This window comes from Syngnathus acus, chromosome 9 (assembly GCF_901709675.1).
Source record: "Syngnathus acus chromosome 9, fSynAcu1.2, whole genome shotgun sequence".
Lineage (NCBI taxonomy): Eukaryota > Metazoa > Chordata > Actinopteri > Syngnathiformes > Syngnathidae > Syngnathus > Syngnathus acus.
Window position 1 is genome coordinate 4,497,995 of NC_051094.1, and position 19,820 is coordinate 4,517,814.

The following is a 19,820-nucleotide window of genomic DNA, read 5'->3' on the forward strand; positions in this document are numbered from 1 at the left end:
TGTGTTTTTTTTTTACTGGAGATTATTTTATTTTCTGTACTATTTCTAAAGTCAAAATCAGTACTTTACCAGAGTACATTATTTTCACAAATACTGGTATTCCTACTTGAGTGTGAGTTGCTACTTTTCCACCTTTGTTGAGATGAAAACACTGGAAAAAAATTTAGATCCTTATTTTCCATACTTTGCAGATCTCCACATATATCAAATCAATCCTGTACTTCTCAGTACTTTTGTTTGAATGGGCTTAGCGCAACATAACTTCCTACCACTTGTGAAGAATAACTCCACCCTTGCTTGGGAAAACAAAAGTTCCTGTAGGACGGAGGAGGACCAATGTCCTCTCATCCTCCCCCATCGTTATCTCCAGCACACACAGTAACTTTTCATTTGAGAGCACCATGAGCAAGATGGCACCTCCGCCCGCCAAGCAGCCTTCATCCTCGTCGCCACCGTCACTAGGGCAGTGGCGCGGACGTCGAGAACCAAAATGTACGCGCTGCAGGAATCACGGCTTGTTGTCGCACCTGAAGGGCCACAAGCGCTTCTGCCAGTGGAAAGATTGCCAATGTAAAAAGTGTAAGCTCATAACCGAGAGGCAGAGGATCATGGCGGCTCAGGTAAACGTACACGCACACATCCATCCGCCTGGTAACATTGCCTGAAGCTTCACCTGCAAGTCATTTGTTGTTCCAGGTTGCCTTGAGGAGAGCGCAGGTTCAGGACGAGGAGCTGGGCATCTGCAAACTGGTAAAGCAGGCCAGCCCGGAGTTTGTGGTGAAAAGCAAAGAAGAGCCCCGCCGCCCGTCGGCGGCCCAAGGACGACCCCTGACACTGGCCGGCGATTCTTCTTCTCTGCTGTCTGCCAAAGGTAAGGCAACAATCATCATAAAACATTTATGAACTACGCAGGCAATATCAGATGTGTCAAAGATATGCGGCTAATTTTAAAGGGGACATGATATGCAAAATGAACTGAGGGAGTTTCAGTTGCTCGTACTTTATATCACGTTGCTGTCAATTTTTCCTGACCTATTTTTAAAAAGACCAACATTAAACCTGACGAAATTCAGTTCCACAAAATGAATCAGAAGACTGTGTGCAGAATGTTTGGCGCAAATAGACACAATGTTATAACAAAGAAAAGTTGAGCAGTTATCAGCAGTGCATCACTGTATTACATTTTTGGCTCCGTATTTGTCCTTGGCCGAGCGAGGTACGTTACTTATTGCGACACATCTCGTGATGTAATAAGTGCCATGAAAAGGTGTGAGACCGATCCACTTGTTGCTACAGTGTGCACTCTGGTATCTGAGAGCTTAACTTTAGGAGGCGCACCGCATGACAGGTCGAGGCCGTTTCCGCCGCCGCTATCGCCACAGGAGCGGGAACAAAAAGGAGGGGAGCACACAGCGGTTCCGCGATGTTGAGTGATGTGCCGACGTTTATGAATAATGTCATATGTTGGATGAGAGAACAATGCGGCCTTGGCGATAAGGCAAAAGTGTGATGAGAATGGGAGAAAAGTCACTTGCTCCACCAGCGAGCGCACAAGTGGCCTTTAGAGGGCGCTGTTGACTTTGGCGAGGGAGACACGGCTGTAGTTTCTTGGCAAGACAAAAAAACCTTCGATAATTTGTCACTTTATAGAATTAAGATAGAATAATAATAAAACATTCACAAGTAACGGAATACATAATGCAAATGTATTAGTACTACGTTGATTACGATAGTAATACGGTAAAAAGTGAGAAAGCGTCTTGGTGGGTCGAAGGTTGTCCTCAATTAAATGGGTTGATAATGTCATCCAAACATTGAAGCATTAAGTTAACATTTAGTAAACCGTTGACATAGATTTACAGCTATTTTTTTTGTTACTATGCTGACAGCCAGCGAGAGAGATCTGCATCTTTTGTTTTGTGCTTGTTGTGCATTTATTTTTGTATTATTAGGCTGCTGGTAATCATAATATAGAAATCAGTGTTTTGTCAATTATCAAGCACCTTTTAAGGGACTCAAGTGTAAATTTGTGGTAGAAATGTTTTAGGCTTTATTATTCAGTCTTTATTTAGATTCCTAATGTATATTGAATTATAATAATACGTAGTATTATATTTTGTATGATCAATATCGAACCTTATAATTTCGTTATTTGCTATTTTGTATTTTTATATATCTATTAGTTATTTAGCATTTATTTTTAAACTTTTTATTATTTATAATTTTATTTTAAGGAAAAAAAAAATCGTTCCCATAGTGCCGAGCTCTGGTTGCTGTCTATTCCTGCTCCCAGCTGCAGGGGGCGCCTGGGAGCAAAGACTGACAGAGGGTGTGTTGTGTTTGTCAGGTGCGAGGAGTCGCTCCAGCCAGGTGGCAGAGACTAGCTGGGCACGAGGTCACGTTAAAGCTGAGCTGCAGTTGGGGACCTCCTACCAGAACATGTACCAGGCCCCCTGCTACGACAACCACTATCAATCTTACCAGGTGACAACCAATGGGAATAATCCTTTCTGTAACCTTGATTATCAGACTTTACAGATCATATGCGAACCTCGGTTCTATTGCGGTACACTAGTTATATTGTTCAATTTTAACCTTTATTTTATTATTAGTTTTTTTTAAAACAAATTTACAATTACGATTTTTTTTTTACGGTATCGGAGAATTTTATCATGTACCAGCCGATACCAATACCAATTCTCGTGGGTATTTTTTGTTTGTTTGTTTTATGTTTACTTTGTCATTAGGTTTGAAGAATTACCAAACTGATGCTTGTTGTGATGCAATTTTATTTGAGTTCACCACGTCGTACAATCTCAAATGTTTTGTCGTAATTCAATGCAAAAAAAACAAAACAAAACCAAAAAAAAACAATTGAAACAATTTCTGAAACCAATTTTAAGGAGAAAAAATATTACAGGCTTCTTGCTTGCGTAGATGCTCAGTCGGCCTGATTAAACCTCGCTCGGCCTTGCTTTAGCGCCAAAGTATCTCCGCAGTGTCGACCGCGATGAGCTCTCCGAATTGAGCAATCGGGAATGAGGCATTTTAGTTTTCATGATAAATGTTAGTCAGCCCCACCCTGAGTAGCAACACGACGCGTCGGGGTCACCACGCGCTAGGCGGCCCAGCCCGAATTGCAAAGGTTAATGGTATTGTCTGTCGGCGCGGGAACAAACGGCTTCGCCTCAGCGCGCAGAGGCTGAAAGCCGGCGCATTAATGCTAATCAGTTAGCACTCCTTAGCATAATTTAGCCATCCCGCTCAATGATTGATGGTATTTTTAGCCAAGCTGTCATCTCGAGCTTATTCAAATTCAGACGGTCGCTTGATTGTTTTTGCGTCAAAGCGAAGGTGCCTCAGACACACGACACTTGTATACAGTATATTTTCATATTTCATGTTTGTCACTCGGTCATACGGCACCCGCTGCTGTTATTGATAAATGTTTAATAAAGGTGAAGTGTGGAATTTTCAAATGACTTCAAACAAAGTCTTTGACTTCTTTGAAGTCACCATTTGACTTCCTTAAAACTACAATCTTTAAAACTGTTTAATGAAGAGGAGTTTTAAAAAGCTACTTTTTAACTTTTCAAGATTCAAGATTCAAGATTCAAGAGTTTTTATTCGCCATGTTTGAGCGTGCCAAACAAGGAATTTGACTTCGGTAAAACACACCCTCTGTTCAACATATAGGTGACTAACAACACTCAGGACATGTGAATAATGGCAAAAACAGTGTAGACAAATTCAAAAGGTGTGAAGAGCAGGATGTTATTGCACAGTAATGCCTCTGAGACTCTATGAGTGGTGTGAGTTCATCAGAGCAACAGCCTGGGGGAAGAAGCTGTCTCGGTGTCTGCTGGTTTTGGCGTACCGAGCTCTATAACGCCGTCCGGAGGGGAGTAGTTCAAACAGACTGCAACCTGGGTGAGAAGGGTCTGTAGAGATGTTCCTTGCACGTTTCCTGGTCCTGGACAGGTACAAGTCTTGGATAGAAGGGAGGTTGATTCCAATGATCTTTTCTGCAGTCCTGATTGTCCGTTTTATAATCTTACAACCTGGCAACATTTGTGACAATGTCCTGATTTCAAAAGGAGCACATTTCTTTGCAGAAACATTTGATTGTTTATCGTGCGAGGCATCTAAAAAACTGTGCTGTGCTGCACACTCACTGGTGCTTGGCTGCCATGCAGGTGGCTGATGGGAAATCAAATAAGGGTGCAGACGCGAGATGGGGCCTGATAACAAAGTCAAGACCTCTCAGGGAGGTGCAAGCCCCCAAAACTAACACACATACACACACAGCAGCCAATCTTCCCTGGATTTGTGCTGAGAATTTCTATTTGGAAAACATATTGCATCTAATTTACTAAAGTAGTTAAGATTGGAGTCAAAGGTGTCAAATTTGTTGATATTTTGAGTTCGTATCAAAGCGGACAAACTTCTGATTGACTTCAGAATGCAAATACAAAGTAATAATATGAATATGGGGACCATCTTGGTTTGCTGTCCCTCCAAGACAAGCGACCCCTGCAATCCCCCCATCCAATCTATGTTGTATTTTTCAGAGCCTAATACAAGAGCTGAGTGTCGCTTAAATAACAGTTTATAAAGCTGTCAGCGAGCTGATGGTGTGGACAAGGCGGCTGACGTATTGCTATTGGCGCTGACAGGAATCACATTCCATAAAAAGTGAAATTGAAAAAGCGGCCTACGCCGGCGAGTCGACGCCTCGTTGCAAAAGTTTGCCGCGCGCTGCCGAAGACTCTCTGACGAGTTTTTTTTTTTTTTTTTTACTGGACAGGTGCCCCATGGCGACGACGGCCACATGTCGGGCTGGAACGTGTCCCCGCAGTACCACCTCATGCAACCTCACTACTCTGCGGCCTCTTACCTGCAGCAGGGGTTGGGCACTTCCTACTACAACCTGGAAGATATCAACTACTCCGAGGCCATCCCCGCCGGTGAGTGACCTATGACACGCGCACACACTTTTGTGGAAGTGGCCCTGATGTGTTTTTAAAAAACATTACTGTGAGGTACACTGTAACTTCACATAAGATGTGTCACACATATAAAAATACATTTTTTATTCTTCTCAAAATTTGTCATTCAAATCTGAGCCCCCATGACATCACATTTCCTGGAGGAGAAGTCTTAAAAAACTCCGATTTGTCTCGAGCTATGAAAGTTGACTATCAATGCAAATTGTTACAGTTCCGATACTGCCGCCAAACTTTTCATTCATTTCACCGAGCGAAGCACCAGCAGGGCTTTAAGACCCCCGTATATCTTTTGTATTTGTTTTGGACTTTCACCTGTCTGTTTCCTGTGAGGGTCCCCCGCCTCATCCCCTCGTTGCCCAAGGCTTTACGCTCCATTACAGGACCACTACCGCCTTCCCCGCGGGTGGTCCCACATTTGGTAGCAGCCACCCGAGTTGTTCCCACCGTTTTCTTCCTCTCACCTAACAGGAAATGGCTGCCACAACATTGGGTACACCTGCGCTAACTAATAATATCCATCAGCATGAAATTTAGTAGGCGTGTCTATTATGAGCAGCGTTTTGGTTCCAAGCGGCCATTTTCTAGTTCCATCTCGTGCGCACGGATCCCGCACCTTATCAGACGGTTGGTCCGCATCCAGCACGTTAACAAAAGGGAACCGGTCTTGGCCGCGCCGACGTGCCCGTACAACATTCCTTACGCTCGCCTGAGCTTTCTGCGAGCAAGTCCCGGACTGTGCGGCCTTGAATCGGGGCCAAGAGGATTTGCTAATCTTATCCAACCCATGTGTCATTCAGCAGTTTAATAAGTCTGCTGCTGTCGTATCAGCAACATTGATAAATTTTCACATCATTAGCCTTTTGTTTTTAAAAAGCCTCCTCTGTGGAATACGTCAGAGGTGTTCTTTGAATTGAGGCGAAATCCAATCCCGCCATTTTGTTCTGTGTAGCCCGGAATTCCCAGTCAGGAAACTCCCCATGTCCACCCTTTCCCTATTACGTTGAACGCCGTGTGAAAGTGTACACAGTGGTGTGATATCCTGCTTCACTGGATTCTGTGTAAAAGGCACAAGAGGACAAATGGCAGATTTTTTTTTTTATCAACTTCATTCTTGAAGAATCTATGTGTGTTGTCGTCACTCCAATGTGCATGACCTGAATGGGAAACTGCTTGAATAGAAGTGTGCTGCTATTTTGGTGACCCATCAAAGCGGTCCAAATGTGGACCAGCTAGAACCAGGAACTAGCGGGAGGCACCTTGCACCTGCCAAACAGCGCCGCGGCAGATTTATCGAGGCTTCCGAGGCGAGGGCTAATCACTTGGCCAAATACAGAGATCCAAATAACCTTCAGGAGCACCGATGCTGTCCTTTCCCCCGCCTCCCTCGGAATACCCGCCCACCAACACCCCCCCTCCGCAGTCCCCGCTGTCTCCGCAAAATTGCCTTCTGGAGTTAGTGAGCGGGAACAGTTAAGATTTACAAACAATGATGAAGCTTGTCATGCGTCTTTCTCCATCCGTCACGGCGGGCCGGGCGGCGCTGCCGGGGAGAGCCGTGGCGGTGTTCTTCATAAAAGCCAGCTCCGTGTGAAATACGCGCCCCCCCGGCCCGCCCGTTTACTGCGCCGCGCTCGTCAGCAGCCCCGCCGCCGTAAATCGCAGAGCGGGGAGGTGACAGCGCAGTCCATCAAGCCTCCGCCCCCTTCCGCCCCACCACCTCCGCGTACACACACACACAGTCAGAATGTTTGTCCACACATACACAGATCCACCGCAGAGGGTGTTGGGTGGGGGCGGGAAGCTTGCTTCATGTTCCTTCTTGCCCCCGTCCTTGTGGAGACTTTGTAAAGTTAGCCAGCTCAACTTTTTGGGATCAATCGCAGTTTGAAAGCAAAGATTCAAACTAAAGTCTGCGCGGGCGCGTCGATATGAGCATTGGTTATACGGGTGTCAGGAGCGATAGCATTTAAATGCAAATTACAGACACGCTGATCGATAGAGCCGGGCCAACCCGCCAAGCTCTACAAATCCATAACTATCTTTCTGAGATGATTTTCAATGGATTCAGCCGGCGTCACTGTACACCGCGCCTGTTACCGGCACTTTGGCCTCAATGGCATTTGGATTGAAGCTATTGTTAGGCCCTCGCATGTGGACATGTCAAAAGGTTGCAGGATCTCTGTGTGAAATGTGGCAGGATCTCTGTGTGAAATTGGCTCCAGGCTTGCTTTGTGAGCTGTGAATAAGAGTCAGAGAGAATATTCCGGTTCCCGCTGGGGCCAGTCATACCCTCAAGGAGCTTCGGGTTGTGTTTGCCACCATGCTGTGCTTCTGAGTGCTAAATACAAGTGTAATTGTGTGTTGTAATGGCTTGTACGACAGCATCATTAACAGCAGCCTGCGGGCACTGTTAGGCATTTAATGGCTGCCGTGCGCTTTATGTAGTATTGGTCCGCAGTGTGACCAAAACGCTGAACCACTGACTACAGTGAACGCCAGATTATAGGATAGGTCAAAATTCTCTATAGCTTCTAAAAAGACAAATTTAAACCAGAATGTAAAAGCAAAACGATGAAGCAGACCACATAATTTCATCCAACTAAAGTCCACTAGCTTAATGCTACCAATAGCAAAACACTTGATGGGCTAAAGGTGACTAGCATAGATCAATTTCAATTTAACACACGGAACATTCAAACAGTACATAAAATATTCACAAGCAGTAAATGTAATATTTTTCCATATATCGATATGATTGGTCATCTTAAAGTGTTGTTTTAAAAATGAGCGACCGAACATGATTTTGAGGAGTTATCGTTGAGTAAATATCAATTGAGGTCCTCCATATTTATTCCGCTCTCTTGCATGTGTCCTTTACTTTGGCATTTTTCTTGCGCTGTCTGTTTGCCCTCAATGAATGTTTTGTTTAAAACTCAAACCGGCAAATATTGATCAGCCACCTCAGCTCATTAAGGCGTATCCTTCAGGTTTACAAGACGGACAGGCCATTTTGTGAGGTGACGGGGCACGCAGGAGCCCCAATGGAGATTGAACATAGTGCAAAGTGGACGGACGTACACCCCCCCCCCACCCTTCCCCTCCCTTCCGGTCGTCTTGCAGCGGGGACAGATTGGTTAACAATACGGGGGCAGAGGGTCCTCACTGCTTAATTAGCCTCTGACCCCGACACTGATGCCTTCTGTCAGTCGGAGTGTAATGGCTGCATATGCGCACACGCCCTGGACCCAGACTCGGCAATGTTACGGTCGGTAGCCTCGATGCTCGTTCAGTCTGAAATGTTTCGCATAATTTGTTTTCTTCTCGTGTTGTTTCCGTTTTCACCTTCTTGTTTTCATTTTTCCTTTTCATCAATATCGCGGTCGTCTGATTTGAGAATTGATTCAGTGCTTGATTCTCAAGCTTCACATCTTTGCGATTTTTTTTTTATCTCGTTGTTTCATTCTCGATTCAAAGTCATGAAGAAAAAGTCACGACGGAATGGATGGACGAAAAGTCGGGGTGAAAGTTCGCCGTGTGAACATCATTCGAAGTGGCGTGAGCCGCCATGTTTAAAGGCCGTCTGCCTGGCTGCCCTTTGACTGAGTTTTCCAGGTCATTAAGTTGCGCTGAGCCGGCTGATGACGACGAACCATACACACACACACACACACACACACACAATACACACACACTCACACACAAAAGCACAAAAGTGTCCAGGGACATTTTGAGCTCGTATCATTTTAATGAGAGCCATTTCATCCCAAGCTAACCTTGTCATGTGACAGGCTACTTTTCATTCTGAAGATTGAATTGCTGTTGCCGCGCGGGCTAACGGCTCGTGCTAAGTGTGAGCGTGGCCCCGAACTACAGCGACTCTTCATTTCCTTTGATAGTTTGTGTTGGACTTTTTTCCATTGACTTTGGACAATGTTGAAACATATTCTGAAAGGTTCTGAAGACTTTTCTGCTTTGACTATGTCCTGTTTGGTACTATTATTGTTTTGTTAGCGCTGTTTTTAGCATGTAGCATGTGAACAGATGGTGGAAACGTTTGCTTGATTTGTTTTGACAGTGAACGGTTTGCAGGAGAGACACCTACAGGGTTGGAGTGGAATTGCAACAACCTGAACCTTAGCCTTTGTGAACTGAGCCCGTAAAAGGCGCCTTTTTCCGACACGCTTGTCTTTCCCGAGCTTCCTTTCTGCCTTCTTTCGCTCCGTTGCACTTTCCATCTTTGCTCGAGTCACTTCAACCTGCCTTTGTGCCTTCCTTATCTCCTTACCAGCTCTGTACTGTTTTTCTTCCAACATTCCTTCCTTTCTCCAGGTAGAAACGTCATAGTGGTTAATTGCCACCCATGGAAAAAGCTGTATTGCGCAAGATGTTTTACTTCTTAAGCACTGAACTTATCTTATCAAATAGATATAATACAACACTTTTTTTTTTTCTATTGACAAAAGCTTTTGTGATTTGGATTTTATTACATCGTGATGTCGATTTGATGAATTGTTCAACCCTATTTCAAATCCACTCCCGCTCTTCCTTCTCTCAAATGTACATTTTAAGAGTTACACAAAGGAGAGAGGATTTTGCTGTTGGAGGTGGCGACAAGTGGGCGGTATGTTTGCTTCGAGCATTATCTCATGCTCACCCCCATAACGCGACGCAATGCGCATGCCGGCAGAGCGACTCCGACTATCTTGACAGCCAGCGAGAGATGATGCTGTCCCGTGAGGGCTTTTGTTGCTCAGCGTGACGGGCAACCATTGCACTTTGATGCACTCCCACACTCTCTTTAGCCAGCACGATAGGAGGTTGCCGACACCCACTTTTGTCCCGCCTTCTATTGTTTGGCCCCTGAGGGACGGCCATCGAGGCAAAAGTTCACTTTTGCTTATTCCTAGCAGCACGAGCATTTTCAACACCAACTGCCACTTCTCTAAAGTCACAGTAAGCCAAAGAAGAAGCAAAATAGGTTCGTTGATGCTCGCTACACAAAAATCGTGTGATGCTTGCTTGACATTGTTGCATTTTCATGCACGGTTTCATTCTTCTCTGAAAGCTGAAGGGTTAGTGTCAGGTTTAAGTACCATCAGACATTATTTTACACACTTTAACAAAGAGGGGAAGACAACCAGTATTCGTTTTACTTGCGGGGAGAATTCTCTACTCCTCAGCTGGTTGGGAGCTGGTTGGCTGACTTGTCCTTGATTAGATATCTCGAAGCGTGTTGAGTATAATTTTCCTGTGGAATAATGCAATTTTCTTGCTACGTTTCACACAATACTAATATTGAGTAAATATGGGATAACTTATATGCAACTACTTCAACAGATATGTTTTGTCTGTAACACTTACAATCTCAATCAACAACAATCTATAGATAAAACTACAGAGTTGGCTTAAAGGGAGAGAAGTTCTTATGAATTAAACAGAGAACTAGTGAGATAAGAAAGGAAGGGAGGTAAAGGAATTCTCTGGGACTAGACAGAGAGATTTGTTGAAGCAAAGGACTCCCAACTTGTAAATAATGAGGCCTTTGGTCAGGCCGACCATCGAATTATTCCAACAGTTAGGGTTTATTCACATGTTGTTTCATTAGCATTAGCTCCTGCTGTTTTTCATTATCATCTTTTTATGTCCTTGTGTTTTTTTTTCCATGCGTGTCGTTTTCCCGTACTAACATTCCATTTTCACGATCTTGGCCTTCTGGTATATAAATATAGGGTTAACTGTTTTTAAAGTCAATTAATTTGTCGTTTTCCCCTTTAAATAATTACCCAAACGTGGTCAAATGGCCGTCACTAATTAATAATAATTGAGTAGCAGCTACATGGGGCTAATTGATAATGAAAATCATGTCGCACTCGGATTTCGCAAACAAATGTGACAGGAAAGTGAATTAGACGGCAAACATGTGGGCCGCGTCCTCAATTAACATCACCCAGCACCTTTAATTACACACACGCACGCACACACACGCACACACACACACACACTCAGAAGCTTTAATGGCGTACAAGCACAGCACAGCGGCTGCACCTCGCAACACAAACATCCCTTTTAATGATGAAGGTGCCCGTTTGAAAGTGGTGACAAAGTGCAGATGGGCAAAAAAAAAAAGTGGGCGTCCCAAACCAATCAGGAAGTTAATGAGGAGAGAAATGACCTCACAACACAACAGGGAGGAGGACGGCAGGGAGGGAGCGCCGCCGGCCAATCGGAAATGTGTAAATGCAAAGACGCCTTTAATATTGTAACACTCAAATAGAAATTTTAACGGCTTTACCGCTTTATATTAAAAAATGACTTTTTTAGTCTTTTTTTTGGTCAACTTTTTCAAGTCGAGCCTGGCGAACAATTGGATCTTTTAAATTTGTCATATATGAATACAGAAATGTCTCTCTAGCGCCTCCTACTAATGTTCAACGTGTAGATATTCTTTCCCCTACTTGGAAACTCAAATTTGAAACCCCAGCCCAACTTTTAGACCCTAGTTTGAAATCGAAACCTTAAAAACCCTACTTTGAAAGCCGACTTTAATAGCCTAACCCTAATTTGAAACCCAAATTCTAGTTGAGGCCTTGTTGGAAGGGCAGGATAAATTTTTGGGGTTGACTGTAAGAAAAATAGAGTTGGGTAGGTTGCATCTGGCAGTTCTGAATTCATACTGCGGTTATACTGTAAATTGTGACGACCATATTCTGAGCTGTGCGTATATGTGTGTGTTTGTGTGTTTGTGTGCGCGCGTGCGTGTGTAATGTATTGTCATTGTAAAAGCAGTGATTAGTTGCGCTGCGTTCAGGAACGAGTGCCAACGCAGCACAGGGGCTTATTGAACAAGTCTTTTGTCGCCATTTTGTCTCCCCCCCCTCAGGCATGCGCACAGATTAGAATTCGTCTTTTCATGTTTAGTGTATTTTTTGTCTTCTCACACGGTGTTTTAGTGTTCTCTTTTTATATTTTAATCTCGTCTGTCTCTTTTTTGCGTGTGTAGCCATGATGGACAGCGGCGAGGGCGGCGCCCCTGACTCGATGGCCTTCTGCGACTTCGCGGACATCAAGTCGGAGCAGGATGACGGAAGCGACAATACCGGCCGCCTCGTCATCGACGAAGATATGGGCGAATGAACGCCGAGCTTCGGTTTTTGCACGACAAGCGACGCTTTTAACAAACAAACTTACTTCACTAATCATTCAAATCAACAGCTAACAGATTTGTCACAACATAAAGTTAAAGTTATAGAATAATACATGTTTGATTATTTTTTTAATCAACAAGAAATGACATTTTATTTAGTTAAGTGTTTCTTAAATTTTTTTCTTATAATTGTTGATTTCACATGATTTTTTTTCATTACCCTAATAAAGATTCATTGATGAAACTGCGTCCAACGCCCATCCCAAGTGTTTTTCTTAAAAAACAACCAAAAAATGCTTCCTCCAAAACTAAATTGGCAGCCAAACTGCAGCAAGTCTTGAGTGGCTAAAGCCAAAGCGTCCTCAACTCTTTCCTCTACAGTTGTGTTAATATTACAAGGGTAAAAATGTTCCGGCGCCTCAAGGAGATTCTTCATGTGAAGTGTTTTCTTGAGTTTATGTGGCTACAAGTCTGTTTGCGGCGCTGAAATGATGGAGGGTGTCGGAAAACAAAGTCCGAGTGTTTTCTTTGCGCTAACACTCAGCGGGTCGTGCCCCATCTGCTGGAATCAATAACACTGCCGTCTTGTTCTTCTTTTTTTTTCTTTATGAAACGCACTTACTCTTAATTTCATCCCCGAGTGGTTTTAGAGAGAAGAATGTGGAGTTACCTATAAGCGCCACGCCGCCATAAATCAGAGGCGGCGCTAGTATCGATTGAGGCTGATATATCACACAAATTTACTGTCACTTCTGTTTTCAATTAAAGATACAATCAGTCAGATAATGACTTAATTGGATTTTACACAAGATTGACTTTTATGGCCGGCGCTTTTACGACTTTAGTTAAGGGAGGCCATTTTATCACGGGGAGAACACAGTGTGTCGCCGTTGCCCCCCCCTCACCGCGACACGACGCCCCCTGCTGGCCTGCAGTGTTAGTTTCACCTTCAAAAGTCAAACTAAACTTGGTCCTGCGAAATCTAATGAGACCTCAGCTCAATGAGCATCAAGAGGATTCAATATTTTTGCCATCCTAGTCTGACAATTGCGTGCGTGTTGTATTTGCAGACACAATCTGAATGTGTTCAAACTTGATTGAGACGTGCCGACAAATTGCTCCCCCGGGGACTCTTAAATCAAATGCCCGGTGACAACAAGCCCCGCCCCACAATCAGCGCCTCCTAATCACAGCAATTTTCTACTCGTGCCCAACAACCATTTTATTGAGTCCCCAAAAGCCCAAAACCTTTACCACCAATGTTTCAAGTACCAATTCCAATGTTGCTAGTATGGTTATCCAGAAGTGGAAAAAAAATCGTATTTTTCAATCATCATTCACATTTAAAACTAGGTGTGAAATAAATGTAATATTTTTCCATTTTAACATATCTATATTTTTAATGATTGATTAAAACATTTTTGGAAATCGTGGAAAATATCCAAATTCAGACTCCTCATTTTCAAAATTATAATCTGAAATATTTTTGTCACATCGTACATTTTGATCATTAATTTACTTGAAAGTCCCCTTTCCTCGCAATATAGTTTTTCCTATTCCCAGTGTTGCCACTTTACATGACAGGTAAAGTCCACAAGCGAGTCCTGAGTCGGACCCGCAGTCTGTCCAGACCCGTCTAGTCACCTTGAAGAGGTGCTGGGCCATTTTCCAATTAAAAGCTTAATAGCCCCACTTGCTTGGCTGGCCCGCCATCCATCCCGTGATGTGCTTCAATAAACTAACACCGGCCTCCATTAGGTGATGCTACTCAATTCTGTATTCACTGCAGCGCATGAAAAACGTACAAGTTGTAAAAGTTGCAGATGAGTTCCGTCTAGATTGCTCTTTTATTTGTTCCGGTTTAATAGCCGATTGTTTGTTGGGTAGCAGGCTGGCGCGAACGACAATTCAAAGTGTCTCCACTATGCTTAATGGAGTAGTGGCATGGAGGAGAAGCTAGAATGTCAACATTTTTAATGCAAATCTGGGTCAAGGATGCCCCCCCCGCCACACACACTTTTGGGGGCTTCTTTGTGATTTTTATTATTAGCTTCTCACCATAATTATACCTAAACAAAAATCAAATCAGTCATACCCAAACTACAATACAAATATTTAAATCCCTTCAGTCCATAATATATATATATTTTTAATAAATATCCAATTCTAAGTTTGAATAAAAAAATTTTGGTGTCGGATTTGAAATGTTTGCTTAATATCTCACGGATTAAAACATAAAATAAACAAACGTAATCACTAGTCCCTCTAAAAAACAAAATCCTAAAAGTGATTATTTTTTGCATATTTCCCAAGTACCGACCACTTCGGTCACGTGCACGTTTTGATTGACAGCCTTGTCCTTGTATAACTTCAGATATTGAATTATATTCACCAAGAAAATTAAAGCCAACTGACTCACTAAAGTGTTTCCGAAACGTTTTTGCCTCTATTTTTCCAAGGAGGGAACAGTTGTGGTTGACGTGCACGTTCTGATTGATAGACAGTCGGGTGGGTGGGCGTGTAAAGTAAGCCACCCCAACCCGCCCCTGCGCCACCCGGGTCCCCGTCCCCTCACTCTTGTCTCTCTCTCTCTCATCTCGAGCGTGTGACAAGTGTCGAAACTGGACAGCGCGCACAGCACATCCGGGTGGGCGATGAACGGTTACGGCTCCCCGTACTTGTACGTAGGCGCGCCCGTGTCGCAGCCGCCGCGGGCGCCCCTCCAGCGGACCCCCAAATGCGCGCGATGCCGGAACCACGGCGTGCTGTCGTGGCTGAAGGGCCACAAGAGGTACTGCCGCTTCAAGGACTGCGCCTGCGACAAGTGCATCCTCATCATCGAGAGGCAGCGCGTCATGGCCGCGCAGGTGGCGCTGCGCCGGCAGCAGGCCAACGAGAGCCTGGACAGCCTCATCCCGGAGGCCCTCAGGGTCGTGCCGGCCGAGGGGGCCGCGGCGGCGGCTGCGGCTGCCACGGCAACCGGCGGCGAGTCCGACGCCAGCTGGCGGAGCGCGGAGGAAAGACGCGGTAAGGCGCGCCCACGTTTTGAAAGCAGTCAACACTTCGGAAAGACTACTTCTGGATTTAATCAGATCACTTTTGGACTTCCGATTCTTTTGATTAGTAATAACTTATTTTAGTAGAGACACACTGGAAATATATTTCAGGGGAAAACAATGAAAAACAAGTGAACAAGTTTTCGTTGCCGTCTATCTTAATTGACAAAAACTACATCATCACAATCGTCAAGCAGGGATTCCAACTTTGTTTCAAAATTAACAATAAATAGAAAAAATTAAAACTATGGAGGAAACGTGGGCTAAATTGTTTATTTTATGCTGTATTGCATTATTAACGTTTTATATTGTTATATGTAAACATACACCTGTATACAAACGTATACGTCACGCAAAGGGTATTATGTGAGCTGTATGTATTTTCATGTCTAAAATGGAATTTTTGTCGTGATCATCATAATATAAAGTAACAAAATAACACACACAAATATATGTATTATTTAAATTACAACATTTCTCAGTAAATGATTTAAGGAGACCTGGATCAAATGAGTGCATTTCAGGTTGTTTTGATGTCACACTCGGCCTTCGGAAAATTTTATATTCTCAAATACAAATGTAAGTCCTCTTTTACATTCTACATTTGAATAGGACATTTTATGTCAGCTCTTTTATCCGCCTGTAAAAAAACAAAACAACTTTGAACAAACAAATATGTATTTAGATGGTTCGTGATATAAACAAATGCGTTTTAATTGTGTCCATTTGTGGCTTGACGTATTTTTAAAGGCATCTAAAGGATTCAAAACGATAGCAATCAAATTGACACAATCGCCATGCACATTGACTGAGCAGATGACAAACTTGAGGCGCTAGATAAAGATAAAGGATCATTATTATTGCCTGACACGTGATTAACGACGTTTTTTCTTTTAATGCATCTGCACGAGCATGATGGAGTCGCTGAAATTCATTGAAACACACTTTGGAAAGAAAAAAAATCATTGACAGACTTCATGTACAGAAAACACATATTGCTGCTTGTAAAAACAATTTGATGAAAAATGTAATGTTACATGTAAAGTAAAATATTGTTTTTATGTACATAAAATATATTTTTATGTAAAAAGCATTTTTCATAAAAAATACATTGCTACATGAAAACCAATACACAATAATACACTTATATTTGTACAATACGCATTGTATATGTATACATTTTAAAAGGTTAACATTATTTTACACAAATTTAAAAATAAAATTCATTGTTAAATGTCACGTTTAATCCAAAAACAATAATTTGCAATTTATTATTAACAGCACAACATACCACAAATTCTATTTACCCTTGATCGGATTTATCCAGATTTTGGGTCACTTGTTACTAGGCAGACTTCACCAGGATCCATCGCAAAATACGTTATTATCCATAGTAATTTCACAATTGGGTTATTGCTCTCTAATAGCAAATATAAAACAGCGCTGCTTGTTTTGCAGAAGCTCCAGAGGATGGGAGTGGGGACGTGTCTGGGCCCGAGACCGGGGGCAGTCCCGGAGAGCGAGACCAAGATCAAGTGAGCTCCCCGGAAGGTTCCAAACCAAACTCGTGCTACACGCCGGAGCCCCCAGACGGCCACCCGGGAGAGAAAGAAGCCAAAGCTACCGAGAGTCCCCAGAAGAGCCCTGCCAGTCCAGGGGGCCGGGCGGTGCTGATCGAGGGTCTGGCCGGCTCAGTCAACCTTCCCTTCGGCCTCAGAGCCAACCGTCCCCCACTGGAGGTCCTCAAGAAGATTTTTCCGAGCCACAAGGCACCCGTTTTGGAGCTCATCCTCCGAGGCTGCGGGGGCGACCTGGTAGGGGCCATCGAGGTGCTGTTGTCCAGCCGGGGCTCGGACGGAGGCGGGCAGCCGCACCCAGAATCGCACCCAGACCCTCTGGTGCTTCCGCCGGGGGGGCATCCTTTCGAGCACAGCCTGGGCTCCTACCACCCGGTGACGTCCTCGGCCAAGTGGTCGGTGGGCTCCGCCTTCAGGGTGCCGGACTCGCTGCGCTTCACGTCTGAGTCGCCCTCAGTGGGGGCCCTGGGCGTCCCCCTTCAGCACCCGCGCTACCCGCTAGTTCTGCGCAACTCCCTGACCCGGGGCCCAGGCGGAGCCCTGGTGCCCAACGATGTGACCCTGTGGAACACGGTGGCCCTGCAGCAGCAATATCAGCTACGCTCAGCCGCCGCCGCCGCCCAATACGTGTCGCCCTTCGGCCCGGCCGGAGCTCCCGGGGGCTCCGTCTTCCGGGGGGCCTCACTCCTACATCAGCACCACTCCAGAGTCACAGAAGAGTCCCGCGGCGGCATCCAGGACGGGGAGGGCTGCGGGCCAGGGGCCAAAGGGGGCCTATACTCACCCGACGAGGACTACGAGGAACGCTCGGATTCGTCCGACTCCCGCATAATGAACTCGTCCAGCTAGACCGCTTTTTGTTTGTTATGACCAGACCCATACCAACAATGACGTGAGCGCTACTCGTGAATGTACGCACATTTACGTCTATTTCCTGCATGATGTCATGTTTGTGAGCATGTGTTCAGTGTGACTAATAAACAAGAGACACTGTAAATGTAAAGTGTGTCAAATGTCGCCTTATTAAAGCCCAGCCATCACCTCCACTTTGTACACAAAAGCAAATGAGCCAAATAGAAATCATCTGGTTAGTGTCACAAAATCACCTTTCAACATTTTTAACTGGGACACAACGGAAAATAAATTGATTCAAACATAAAAATGGGACACCTCCAAAACACGTGGCACACTACAAATAGCCCTTGATTTGTTTTCGAAAGTAAAAATATTTACTGTAGCGAAGCAGTTTGAAGTTGTAATAACAGTGTTCACCACTAGATGTCAGAATCACAAGTCTGTAGTCTTCACCACCAGAGAGGAGAGGGCGGCTCAAATTAGGTCAAGAAAATTGTTTCTTTCTGGTAAAATAAGACGCAGATTATATGTTCACCAAATTTAACCATCAACACTTTTGCCTGGTTTGCTTTGAGATGCTAACAGCTATGAAAGATTTCAAGTTGCTACGACACTGATCTCAAAAGTACATAAAGATCAACTGTTCAAAAAGATTCGTTTTCTTGAAATGCATGAGGCGTTATTAAATGCGTGACCTCCAAAAACATGGATATACGTAAATTCACCTAGTGGCGTAATTGGACAAGTAGAAATAAAAGCCGAACTCACGTCTTCCTTGAAGATTTGTAAACGGCATCAGATAATGTAATCTCATTTCATATATAACAGAATGTTTGGACAACTGGATCTGCAGAATCTGCAGCATGTGCGTGGCACAGCATGTTCAGTTTCCTTCCATTCAAATAAGGTGACAAATGCCGCCACCTGCTGGTCAAACGTTGACACAGCATGAGCGCTCCAGTTGTATACAGCTCGTTGAGTTGACCTGCTTTCGGGTGACATCTAGTGCTTGGACGTCGAAACGACATTTGATGCTTTTCACGACTAAGAAAAGGGCCTCAGTTACAACCCAAGATGAACACCAACACTTATTTCAATATTTTCCCCTACAATGTACATTTAGAATTGTAGACGGTAGAAATACTGTCTTCAAAACATGATCAATTGCAAAAGAAATAAAACAGCAATTACAGACATTGAAACGACATGAAAAAGTATAAAACAAAATGACCGACGGTGAGAACTGATTTAGTGTGTTAACTGCCGTGTTATCTTTTGACTGGTGTCGGGTCAAGGTGTCAAAGCACTTGAGACGAAGACAAATGCCGCTCGCCATGTCTGCTTATGTCCTTAAGTGCATGTGTTGCGAGTCCATCACGGGCTAATTAACATAACAGCGCTCCACTTACACTTTTAGTGGCGTGGCGTGCACCTCCACCACCTCCTCCTCCTCCTTCTCAGTAGGACACTTCCAGCTAGTTGCTGCTCTTTCAATCAGAAACACGACAGCACGTGATCAAATGTCATTTCAGCTCGGTGTGTGTCAACAACACCACATACCACCAACATCTCCAGAACCCAACAGAAGTTCTGGAAAAGTTTCATGTGTCAATAAAGCCTCCAAAGATTCATTTGAACCGTCACAAGAACTCCAAAGTTTTCTGTAACAAGATCTGGAACTCCTCCTCAAGATTATTCCAACACTCGTGAAGACTTTGTTGACCAGCTGGAAGAACCACAAATCTTATTTGACGTGACTTGGAACCTCTCAAACAATCATTCTTCTCTCCCACAGACCTCTATGAAGACCTACATTTTTTTTCTTCCAGACCTAGAATGCCTTTAAGTGTCTTAGGACTCATTTGAATCCCTGCAAGAACCTTAAATGGTCTTGAACATGAGCGACATTTAATTCAAGAATCCTTAACCCTTCAGAAGACTCAACAGAAAAGAACTCTAAATGTTCCAAAGGGCCCTGAACCCATCAAGAGTCTTCCAAAGATTGCCATATCTTCTTGAACAGAACCTAGAACTACTTCAGAAGTCATTCAAGCCTTCCAAAGATTATTTGGAACCACCTCATGAAGCCCAGGTTTCAACAGGGACAGGTAGCTCTTCATGGGGGACCCACAAACCCGAGTTTTATTGAGAATCCAAGACTCCCCCTCTCAGAGAAATT

At 44.0% G+C, this 19,820-nt stretch overlaps 2 protein-coding genes across 2 annotated transcripts; both read left to right on the top strand.

Annotated features, from left to right (window-relative positions):
• Positions 1-93: 93 nt before the first annotated feature.
• On the top strand, positions 94-12,413 carry dmrt1 (doublesex and mab-3 related transcription factor 1). Its single transcript, XM_037259373.1, has 5 exons — positions 94-620; positions 697-871; positions 2,294-2,484; positions 4,808-4,967; positions 12,010-12,413. The coding sequence occupies exons 1-5, from the start codon at positions 402-404 to the stop codon at positions 12,141-12,143; spliced, it is 879 nt and encodes a 292-aa protein (XP_037115268.1). The 5' UTR covers positions 94-401; the 3' UTR covers positions 12,144-12,413.
• A 2,316-nt stretch (positions 12,414-14,729) lies between these two features.
• Positions 14,730-17,766, top strand: dmrt3a (doublesex and mab-3 related transcription factor 3a). Its single transcript, XM_037259398.1, has 2 exons — positions 14,730-15,180; positions 16,668-17,766. The coding sequence occupies exons 1-2, from the start codon at positions 14,808-14,810 to the stop codon at positions 17,633-17,635; spliced, it is 1,341 nt and encodes a 446-aa protein (XP_037115293.1). The 5' UTR covers positions 14,730-14,807; the 3' UTR covers positions 17,636-17,766.
• The last annotated feature ends 2,054 nt before the right edge of the window (positions 17,767-19,820 follow it).